The sequence below is a fragment of the Anomaloglossus baeobatrachus genome, chromosome 3, assembly GCF_048569485.1.
Source record: "Anomaloglossus baeobatrachus isolate aAnoBae1 chromosome 3, aAnoBae1.hap1, whole genome shotgun sequence".
Lineage (NCBI taxonomy): Eukaryota > Metazoa > Chordata > Amphibia > Anura > Aromobatidae > Anomaloglossus > Anomaloglossus baeobatrachus.
The window spans coordinates 27,657,980-27,670,472 of NC_134355.1; the positions used below are offsets into that span (position 1 = coordinate 27,657,980).

At 48.0% G+C, this 12,493-nt stretch overlaps 1 protein-coding gene across 1 annotated transcript in view; it reads right to left on the reverse strand.

Moving 5' to 3' along the window:
* The window catches only part of ENAH (ENAH actin regulator), a 71,512-nt gene that overhangs the window by 27,995 nt on the left and 31,024 nt on the right, over positions 1-12,493 (reverse strand). The window contains 3 exon segments of the mRNA XM_075341430.1: positions 513-610; positions 6,814-7,003; positions 10,093-10,258. Of these exon segments, the coding sequence (XP_075197545.1) occupies positions 513-610; positions 6,814-7,003; positions 10,093-10,258 (454 nt within the window).

The window sequence follows — 12,493 nt, forward strand, 5'->3', positions numbered from 1 at the left end:
AAAAAAAAAAAACAAACCACGAGTAATTACAAAAATAAACAAATCCAACATTTGTCGTTTCCTCCTCATCTTGTCCTTAAATCCCCTCTGTGTATAATCTGGGGAGAAGCGGCGTCGGCCGCTGCTCTAGGATTTCACTGGTTGCAGGCTGGTGCAGCCCCGTCCATCTCTGCGGTGGGATTACATCAGCGCGGCTCGGGGAAGATTAAACCTACAAGACGTAGCAGAATTAAGATTCCTCCCGGATCTGGGAGCAGAGGACGGGTCCGCTCAGGCATTACCAGACAACGTGCCGACCGCTTCCGGAGGTTACAGCCGGGAATGGAAATGAATCCGCTCTGCCGTGGTTGATGGACGCTGACGGACGTGAATTGTTTCGCTCCCTGTGGTTCGCGCCTCCGGGATGCATGAGAGACGCGCAATAACATCCGGAGGCGAAGAAAAATAATCGCAACACATCCGCCATCATATCCCAGGCTCTCCGCGTATGGGCCTTGGTCACCGCACTTTGCCTTTAAAATAACAAATCGACTCTTGTACAAAGTCGGGGATTTTGTAGGATTGTTGTCAGGAGTACCCAAAATATACCGAATGATCACACAGTCATTAACTGAAACAGAAACAGCTGTGTAGGAGGATTAAAACTGGGCTGGAAACAGAAACTCTGCTATAAAAAGGTGAGGTTGTGGAAGACAGTTTCAGGTCACAAGTTACCGGCAAGACTGAGCAAAATCAACAAGATACAAGGTAGTTCTACTGCATCAGCCAGGCGTCTCCCAGGCAAGAGTTTTATGCGACAGACGGGGGTTTCATAATGTGATGTTCAAGGTCTTTTGACAAAGAATCGAGAAATGGCAGCTGTCGGCCAAGGAAACGCAGATCAACAGATGAAAGGCCTCATGGTTCAGGTGTCCAGCAGTGCCATCAATTCAGAACTAGCAGCAACCAGTGGGACCATCTACCCCAGAGGTCTCAAACACGCGGCTCCTAAGGCTGCTTGTTGTGGCCCACAGACCCAGTGACGATCGCGACCCCATGTCGGGGGTCGGCGCCGGCAGGACTTTACTACAGTTGAATCATTTGCAGTGCCGTGCAGAGGAGCTGTTTGCACTATATCAATGGCTGCCACCCGCCAATCAGATGCAAGGAGATGACGTCGCTGTATGACATCACCTCCTTGCATCTGATTGGCCAGCTCCTCTGCGAGCGGCACCACAAATGATTCAACTGTAGTAAGGCCCTGCCGGTGCTGACCCCCAGCATAGAGCCACGATCGTCACGGGGTCTGCGGGCCACAACAAGCAGATAAGGTACGTGTCCACGATCAGGACCCGCTGTATCCAGGACGCAGCGTGTGCTGACCTGCAAGGCCGCAAGTGTCCTCCGCAGGTAAACGCAGCTGCTCGTACCCACGATCAGTTTTTGGAGCACTGTGTTCTCCCTACAGAGGGTGCATGCGACTTCGCAGCAAACAATTGACATGCTGCGGCCCCTAAAAGCCGTACCACAGGTCAGTGTTTGCTGGGAGGGGTCGCACACACACACAGTGGTATGGGATTTCTAGAAATTCCATCTACTCTGCTTGTACTAAGCGTTTTGCACGTAGCTGAAACATGCTGCATCTAAAACAATTATTTTTTGTGTATTGCTAAAAGGATGGGCACAACACTACAAGGATGGGCACAATACTACAAGGATGGGCACAATACTACAAGGATGGGCACAATACTACAAGGATGGGCACAATACTACAAGGATGGGCACAATACTACAAGGATGGGCACAATACTACAAGGATGGGCACAATACTACAAGGATGGGCACAATACTACAAGGATGGGCACAATACTACAAGGATGGGCACAATACTACAAGGATGGGCACAATACTACAAGGATGGGCACAATACTACAAGGATGGGCACAATACTACAAGGATGGGCACAATACTACAAGGATGGGCACAATGATAAGCACATTACTACAGGGTGCAAGGAGGGGCCCAATACCGCAAGGAGGGGCCCAATACCACTGGGAACAAGCATGGGCACAATACTACAAGCATGGGCACAATACTACAAGCATGGGCACAATACTACAAGCATGGGCACAATGATAAGCACATTACTACAGGGTGCAAGGAGGGGCCCAATACCGCAAGGAGGGGCCCAATACCACTGGGAACAAGCATGGGCACAATACTACAAGCATGGGCACAATACTACAAGCATGGGCACAATACTACAAGCATGGGCACAATACTACAAGCATGGGCACAATACTACAAGCATGGGCACAATACTACAAGCATGGGCACAATACTACAAGCATGGGCACAATACTACAAGCATGGGCACAATACTACAAGCATGGGCACAATACTACAAGCATGGGCACAATACTACAAGCATGGGCACAATACTACAAGCATGGGCACAATACTACAAGCATGGGCACAATACTACAAGCACGGGCACAAGGATAAGCACATTACTACAGGGCGCAAGGAGGGGCCCAATACCGCAAGGAGGGGCCCAATACCGCAAGGAGGGGCCCAATACCACAGGGCACAAGGATGAACAAAATACTACAAGGATGGGGGACATTACTACAAGATGGTGGCTAAGATTACTGTATGATGCTGAAAAAAAAAATGTTTAATAGAACTGAGAGTCCTCAGTGGTTGATACCTTTAGTCTGAAAAGCTTGCTATTCATCTTTTCAGTTAGTCAAAAGGTATCAACCACTGAGGACTTCAGTTCTTTTAATCAATTTTTTTTTTATCTCTACTGGCTAACACGGTACAAAGATATATTTTACCTGTATGTGATGCTGGTAATTGTATAACAATATTACAAGGTGATAAAATAAAATAAAAAAAATAAAAGCCTGACTGCCATTAAAAATGCTTTCTTATATATAATCTTAGCTAAACAAAAAAGTGCAGGTTTGTTGTTATAAACAAGCAAAAAAAAAATGTTCAAAAAAAAACATCCTAAAGGGGATGGAAAAAATTGAGAGGGGGCGCATTCTTTGCGGGACAAAGTGACATTTTTAATGATTCCATAGTTTTTTCTATGTGTGGCCCATTTCCCCAGCTGAGTTTGAGACCCCGGGTCTACCCCATCTACTGTTTGGGAAAGTCTGGCCACAAGTGGTTTTCATGGCAAAATTGCGTCCATAAAGCAAAACCTTCTATATGGAAACAAGATTAAGAGACTCGGATATGCACAAAAGCATAGGAACTGGGGTGCAGGAAAGTGGGAGCAGTCTCTGGACTGAGGAGTCACGATGTGAAATATTAGGCTGTAACAGAAGGAAGTTTGTTTCTTGCAGGGCTGGAGAGCGGCACAACAATGAGGGTCTGCAGGAGCCATGCAGCTTGGTGGGGGTCCAGCAACTTTGTGGTTGCATTTCAGCAAATACAGCAGAGGATTCGGTCAGGATTAATGGTGTCCTCAATGCCGAGAAATCCAGGCAGATAATTACCCATCATGTAATATCAGGGAGGCGTCTGATCAGCTCCAAATTTATTCTGCAGATGGATAACGACCCCAAACATCCAGCCAATGAGGATAAGGAGAGGCCCGCCCTCCCGAGGCGACGAGCAGGGCCCGCCCCCCCAAAGCGACGAGAAGGGCCCGCCCCCCTCCCCAAAACGCCAAGGGGCCGCCCCCCTCCCCAAAGCGCCGAGAAGGGCCCGCCCCCCTCCCCAAAGCGCCAAGGGGCCACCCCCCTCCCAAAGCGCCGAGAAGGGCCCGCCCCCAAAGCTCTGATCTCACATCATCCCATCTGTCTGGGACCAAGATATAGAAGGATCCACACAAGCCTCAAAATCTGGAGTTGGGTCTCTAAGATGTTTGTAACATCCTCATGCGGAGCTCCTTTATAACATATACAAGTGTAACAAGAACTGATGAAGGGGAAGATTTCTCACAGCAAACATTGATTGGAATGAGATTTTTATTTTGTTCACTTTGCATTGTATTAAAAAAAAAAGAAAAAAAAAAGACTTGTAGACTTTTAGTCCAGTAGAAGCATGAAATTAGGATAGAGTCCCATCAAGGAAAGGTCACCTTGACGTGGTTTATTGGCTCACAAGAATTGGCCAATTTATGCACTAAGTACCTTCATTTTTCTAAATTGTATTCCATATAGCATTTATGCAGTTTTTATTTCATATATTCTATGTTTGCATATATCTTAGCGCTTACATAGCACTGCAGTATTTTTTTGCTTGTGTTTTGTGTAGTTATAGCAGCTGTTCACACTTGCTATGTCATTTTTGGAGATGCAGTTTATTGGCTTTCACCACTAGAGAGAGCTCATGAGCTCTTTCTGCGAACAGATTGAAGCCAATGTTCATACCATCGCCATCTGTATTAGCTCCATCGAGGCTGAGGATTTGAAACTTAAGGCTCTGTGCGCACTGGAAAATGGAATTTTCTCAAGAAAATTCCGCAGGTATTCAAAGATTACCGCACCCGCGGTAAAAAACCGCGGCAAACCGCACCCGAAAACCGCATGCGGTTTGCTGCGGTTTTACCGCGGTATTGTTCGCGGTATTGCCGCGGTTTTGCCGCGTGCGGGTTGGGATGTGCTTTATTGCATTCAATGCAATAAAGCACATTGAAGAAAAAAAAAAAAGAAGAAGTCATTTCACTCTGAGATAGATAAAGAGACAGAAGAATAGATGGACGGACGGACGGACAGCCGGACAGATAGATAGAGGGATATATAGATAGATAGAGGGATGGATAGATAGAGGGATAGAGGGATAAATAGATGGATAGATAGATAGAGGGATAGATAGATAGAGGGATAGATAGATAGAGGGATAGATAGATAGAGGGATAGATAGATAGAGGGATAGATAGATAGAGGGATAGATAGATAGAGGGATAGATAGATAGAGGGATAGATAGAGGGATAGATAGATAGAGGGATAGATAGATAGAGGGATAGATAGATAGAGGGATAGATAGATAGAGGGATAGATAGATAGAGGGATAGATAGATAGAGGGATAGATAGATAGAGGGATAGATAGATAGAGGGATAGATAGATAGAGGGATAGATAGATAGAGGGATAGATAGATAGAGGGATAGATAGATAGAGGGATAGATAGATAGAGGGATAGATAGATAGAGGGATAGATAGATAGAGGGATAGATAGATAGAGGGATAGATAGATAGAGGGATAGATAGATAGATAGATAGATAGATAGATAGATAGATAGTTGCATTTCCCACGGTCGGCAGTGAGTTCACATTACCGGCCGTGGGAAATGACCGGTAATTACCTCTGCTGTCTGCTGCTTTCATTCAGTGCTGTGTCTGTGACAGTCGCGGCTGGATGTGAGCAGCGCAGGACGTCGGAGCTGTGGATTACGCCGGAGCTTTGGTGCGGGAGGGGGTAATAAAATGGTGAACGAGGCTTGTTTGTTTTATTTAAAATAAAGTATTTTTCGGTGTGTCTGTGTTTTTTTCACTTTACTTACGGGTTGATCATGTCAGCTGTCACAGACGCTGCCATGATCAAGCCTGGAGTTAATGGCGGCGATCCGCTACCATTAACCCCTTGTATTACCCTGACCGCCACTGCTACACGGCGGCAGGAAGAGCCGGGGACACGCCGGTGCTGCCGCATAATGGATGCGACAGTCCCGGGGCAGCTGCGGCTGATATTCTCGGCTGCGGGAGGGGGAGTGAGGCGGGGGACATTAACCCTGCCCCTCTCCCTCCCCAGCCTGAGAATACCGGGCCGCCGCTGTGTGCTTACCTCGGCTGCATGGTAAAAATGCAGCGGAGCCCACGTGTTTTGTTTTCTATATTTCCGTTTTCTTTCTATGTGTGTTCTATGTGTCTGTGTTCTATGTTCTATGTGTCTGTGTCTGTGTCCTAGATATATATATATGTGTGTGTGTGTGTGTGTGTCCTAGATATATATGTGTGTGTGTGTGTGTGTGTGTGTGTGTGTGTGTGTGTGTGTGTTGTGTGTGTGTGTGTGTGTGTGTGTGTGTGTGTGTGTGTGTGTGTGTGTGTGTGTGTGTGTGTGTGTGTTTACTCTCTGCTTTGCTTCCTCTTCCTGTAATGACATCACTTCCCTGCAAACCGCAGACAGGCGATGTACATTACCGGAGGTAAACCGCGAAATACCGCAGGGAATAACGCAGGAAAACGCAGTGAACCGCACAGAATTTGCTGCCTGCGTTATTCCCTGCGGGATTTCACGATTAACATTGGAGTCAATGGAGTGAAATCCCGCAGCGACGTGCGGAAAGAATTGACATGCAATTGTTTTTGCTGCGGGAATCCCGCAGCAAAACATGCAGCTGTCAAATTCCGCCCAGTGCGCACAGGAATTTTTTTTGCCCATAGGTTTTGCTGGTGATTCACTGCAGAGATGTTATGAACATTTTCTGCAGCGAAACATGCAGCAAATCTGCAAAAAATCTGCGGCAAAATCCGGTAAGTGCGCATAGGGCCTTAAAAAGGAAAATGACGCTCTGCCCTCTATAAAAGAATATTAATAACTATGATGGAGACGATTACAAAAGGATTCCTCAGGCTGGAAATACAGGGAGCTGAGGTTTCTTAAAAAAAAAAAAAAAAAAAATTAATCCACGTTGGTCATTTGGGGTGTGAATAGCATGAGACCATCAGAATCAGAAAGCAGAAGTTTGAGCGCAGCTCTGGATGTCACTATAGGACAGTGCTCTCTGCATATTACAGATATTATAAATTGACAAAATACATTAGAGGGGGGGGGTCACAGAAAAGGACCCCATATCCGGATGTTCAGACACTGACCTCTCTGCTCCCCGGAGTCCTGCGAGTTCAGCACTTCGAGGGCATGCATCATGGCACTTGCAAACACATTGGCATCTTCTTTGCTCCCAAAATTGAGCCCGTAAACCTGTCTGGCATCCCGCCACTGATGGAAGGTCTGTGTCGCCTGGTTGTACTTCAGCCCCTTAGGAATGGCACAGTTGATTACCACCTGCAATGCACAGGGGGGGAAAAAAAAAACAAAAAAAAACACAGGGTTAATGCAAATCTGTAATAACGAGTACAAGGAGGCATCTGTGCGGGACAGGGAGAGGAGCCGCATGATGGGACGTCTGCCGTGTCCGGACCCCCGGCCCACCCTGCGGAGAACACTGACGTGTGATACTGCAGAGGCGATATGTTAACCAAACTGTAGGGCAAGGTTTCCTTTTTTTTTTAATTTTTAATTATTTTATAGGAAATTTTCTTGTTTAACCCCTTCACCCCAAGCGATTTTCTGTTTTTTTTCCTCCCCTTCTTCCAAGAGCCATAATTTTTTTTTTTTTTTTTTTTTTTAATTTTGTGTCATTATAGCCATAGGAGGGTTTGTTTGTTGCAAGACGAGTTGCACTTTTGAATGACCTCATGCCACATATGGTACTGAAAAATGGGGGGGGAAAAAAACAATCCAAAGTGCGGTGAAATTAAACAAAAAAAAAAAAGGGGTAATTCCAAGATTATTTTGTTTTTGTTTTTTTTTTTAATTTTCCATGCTCGCTATATGGTAAATCTGACATGGCATGATTTACCAGGTCATTGCGTGTGTGTAGATACCGAATGTATAGTTTCACCTTTTTCTAAGTGGTAAAAAAAAAAAAATAGAATTTTTTTATGACATTTCTGTTTTTTGGGGGTTTTTTTTGACAAAACACTTATTACAATTTTCCGAGCCCCGTCGCATTGTCATTTTTTTTTTAATCCGGGGCACATTGACTGCTTATTTTTTGTGTCCTGATCTGACATTTTTAATTATACCATTTTTGGTTAGATGCGTTTTGATCACCGGTTATTGCATTTTAATTCAATGTTGCAGCGAACAACCAAAAAAAAAAAAAAAAAAAAAAAAGGAATTCTGGAGTTTTGATTTTTTTTTTCCTCATTATGTCTTTACAAGATTAAGTTTATATTTTCATAGATCAGGTATTTCTGAAGGCAGCGATGCCAAATATGTGTATTTCATTATTGGTTTTATTTTCAGTGGTGCAAAAGGGGCGATTTTAACTACAGGGGGGGTTTTTTTGGAGGGGGGGGGGGGGGGTTAACACTTTATTTACTTTACTAGTCCCCTTAGTGGACTTGATTATCTAATCACTTGTGCCATACAGAGCAGGGCATCAACATCGCTCTGTACAGCAGAAATGCTGATCAGTGAATGACACCGCTCAGCAGGAAAGGTTCAGCGATGCCAGCCAGCAGATTAGTGAGTGCAGCTCTGGAGTATTATACAGGATGTAACAAGGGATCAGTGCAGGATCAGTAATTTAATGTATGTACACAGTGACTGCACCAGCAGAATAGGGAGTGCAGCTCTGGAGTATAATACAGGAGGTAACTCAGGATCAGTAATGTAATGTATGTACACAGTAACTGCACCAGCAGAATAGTGAGTGCAGCTCTGGAGAATAATACAGGTTAAGTAATGGGTGCTGCAGGGGAAATGGGAATTGTTTCAGGGCAAAAATCAATGACTTCTCTGATATTATATTGGCGGTCTATGATTATATAACCTCACTATCTGCACAGGATGCAAAATGCAGATAAAAATGCAATACTATTTAATGACTGTCCTTTTAAGCCTAGTATAGAAGAATGTGGCGCTGCCGGTGTCCCCCGCTCCGGTGTCTCCCGCTCCGGCGGCTTCACATTGCTCCACTCTGTACAACCTTGAACCTACCTTGACCACGTCACTCTCAGCTGAAAAAACACAACACAATTACGTCTACACGCTCCAGAGACGCCTCTGAGCCGATAACAAAAGATGCCTCGGCCTACAGGGAACACGTGGGGAGTCTTGTGCCTGCGTGCCTATCTGATATAATACTCCGAAATGTGGCAACCTCAGCGGTGAGTTGCCCCCAGTAACAGGGAAGTCTATATCCCTCTATATAAAGTACAGGCCTGCCCCCCCCTCAAACAGCCTCGGCTTGTCCGGCCTGCCCCCGCCTCAAACGGCCTCGGCCTGCCCCCCCCCCTCAAACGGCCTCGGCCTGCCCCCCCCCCTCAAACAGCCTCGGCCCGCCCCCCCCCTCAAACAGCCTCGGCCCGCCCCCCCCCCCCTCAAACAGCCTCGGCCCGCCCCCCCCCCCTCAAACAGCCTCGGCCCGCCCCCCCCCCCTCAAACAGCCTCGGCCCGCCCCCCCCCTCAAACAGCCTCGGCCCGCCCCCCCCCCTCAAACAGCCTCGGCCCGCCCCCCCCCCCTCAAACAGCCTCGGCCCGCCCCCCCCCCTCAAACAGCCTCGGCCCGCTCCCCCCCCTCAAACAGCCTCGGCCCGCTCCCCCCCCCTTCAAACAGCCTCGGCCCCCCCCCCCCCCAAACAGCCTCGGACACCCCCCCCCCCTCAAACAGCCTCGGCCTGCCCCCCCCCCTCAAACAGCCTCGGCCTGCCCCCCCCCCTCAAACAGCCTCGGCCTGCCCCCCCCCTCAAACAGCCTCGGCCTGCCCCCCCCCCTCAAACAGCCTCGGCCCGCCCCCCCCTCAAACAGCCTCGGCCTGCCCCCCCCCTCAAACAGCCTCGGCCCGCCCCCCCCCTCAAACAGCCTCGGCCTGCCCCCCCTCAAACAGCCTCGGACCCCCCCCCCCCCCCCTCAAACAGCCTCGGCCTGCCCCCCCTCAAACAGCCTAGGCGTGCATCTGGCACTTTACTCCTGCAGTCTTCGTGGACATAATGAACCAAAGAACAAGGGGAAGAAAAAAAAAAAGTTTATTAGAAGTTTGTGCTGTGCAGCTTTACTGTAATTTTTCCTGGGAATCGTCCCTGGGATGATGGGACCAACAGATGACGCGTCGCTGTGACTGCAGAGACCGGAGCCAGCTCTGATCCCAACTACTTAACCCCTTAGATACCGCGGTGAATTCCGACAGTGGCATATTCGGGATTCGACAGAGGAAGGGGACCCCTATCACGCCCATGGCCTCCCCACCTATATGACAATTGCACGTTTTCTGATGGACTCCTATAGATACAGAGCGGTTCATACATTGATATGGGAACAATACTAACAAAAATAAAGCCATAATAATATTAATGCTCCCCTCTCACCTGGTGATCCTGGATCTTCCTGCCCACCACCCGGAAGGTGTTGTTCCCCGTGTGGTGGTAGATATGCACTCGGCTGAATCCGGTGGACCCTCCTGCCGGGACCCACTTCTTGTTGGCATCGTCGTACACCATGACAGCCGCCCGTGCCTGGCAGATGCTCTGCTCGCTGCAAGGATAGAAAACAGGCTATATTTAGTTTAATGAGGATTTTTTTTTTCTCATTTCTATTCGAGCAGCTGATTCCAAACCCATTCTTCAGCTAATTAATAATATAACACAATGATTAGCAGGCGGTAATATATGTCAGCCAATATGCGGTATTATAACGTACCGAGATCTGATATAAAGCACCGTACATTATACCGTACGATACATAACGGCTCCATACAACACCTCATTAGTTATATATACGGCACATTGTGTTTACACGATCGCTCCTTAGTGACGCCGTACTCACATCACTCCAAAAAGGGGGACAAATGTATAGATAGAAGATACAGACACGTGACCTACTTCTGCCCCTCAAAATAAAGCCGAAACCTGGTGCACCGGTATAGCAGGCAAGTGCCATCACTAGGGAGGAACTTGCTGCACGTAGGCCCATCAAAGATGTCTTCTCATCAAGGGCATTTCCAGCATATTCACAGGATATGCCATCAGTAACTGGTTGAGGCGACCACGTGCCCACCAGGGCCAGTAACTGGTTGAGGCGACCACGTGCCCACCAGGGCCAGTAACTGGTTGAGGCGACCAGGTGCCCACCAGGGCCAGTAACTGGTTGAGGCGACCACGTGCCCACCAGGGCCAGTAACTGGTTGAGGCGACCACGTGCCCACCAGGGCCAGTAACTGGTTGAGGCGACCACGTGCCCACCAGGGCCAGTAACTGGTTGAGGCGACCACGTGCCCACCAGGGCCAGTAACTGGTTGAGGCGACCAGGTGCCCACCAGGGCCAGTAACTGGTTGAGGCGACCACGTGCCCACCAGGGCCAGTAACTGGTTGAGGCGACCAGGTGCCCACCAGGGCCAGTAACTGGTTGAGGCGACCATGTGCCCACCAGGGCCAGTAACTGGTTGACGTGACCAGGTGCCCACCAGGGCCAGTTACTGGATGACGTGACCAGGTGCTAACCAGGGCCAGTAACTGGATGACGTGACCAGGTGCCCACCAGGGCCAGTTACTGGATGACGTGACCAGGTGCCCACCAGGGCCAGTTACTGGATGACGTGACCAGGTGCTCACCAGGGCCAGTAACTGGATGACGTGACCAGGTGCCCACCAGGGCCAGTAACTGGATGAGGTGATCAGGTGCCCACCAGGGCCAGTAACTGGTTGAGGCGACCAGGTGCCCACCAGGGCCAGTAACTGGTTGAGGCGACCAGGTGCCCACCAGGGCCAGTAACTGGTTGAGGCGACCAGGTGCCCACCAGGGCCAGTAACTGGTTGACGTGACCAGGTGCCCACCAGGGCCAGTAACTGGTTGAAGTGACCAGGTACCCACCAGGGCCAGTAAATGGTTGAGATGATCAGGTGCCTATATGGAAAGTTACTCAGGTAGACTGTAGAGTCTACCAACAATAACAAGCTGATCCAGCACCTGATCACTGATACCAATCGCTCGCCCCGTGGTCACTTGTACAGAAACAACGGCATTTGATAATTGAAGAATCTGAGCCCCAGAAGAAGCTGATGTGGCGAAACCCAGAGTCAGTTAAAAGGCTGGACTGCAGTGTCTATTGATCCCACAGTGTCTTTAAACATTTTACCTCTAATAAAGAAGGATGCCATACAGAATTATTCACTATTTGATAAGTCTTAATGGGATCGGCATCTGGCTGGATGCGAGTGTTTATGGTGACAACAGAGAGTCGGCTGAATCTCGCTGGAGTATGGGCTTGTGTTCATTGCCCAAGAGCAATAATAAGTAACTATGAGAGGCATCTGAAAGGTAGAAAGGCAGGATGTTTAGTGCTTTAACACCTGAACTCTGGTTTTTAAGCTTTTTGGGGTTTGTTGGCACTACAGGAGGTGCTGCCAGGAAACAGCAAGTACTATGCGCATATCCTAATTAGCATTATATATGGACAATAGCAGCCATGGACGTCACACCAGGGGTAGCTCAATTCTATGCGGAAGTGAGAATCCTTTTACCTACAAAAGCAGTATAAGGCTATGTTCACACATTGCATTTTTGCGGCTTTTTGTGTTTTTAATGTCAAAGCTGCTTTTTGAAAATTACCAGCAAAAGCTGAGATTTTATAAATCTCATGCACACGATTTTTCCTCCTGACAACTGCAAAAGTGCTGCATTTTTGCAAGCTGCAAGCGGCCAATTCAGCATTTTTACAGCATATTTTTGATCATAGAAAGCAATAAAAGTGCAAAAAAACAAAAAAAAAA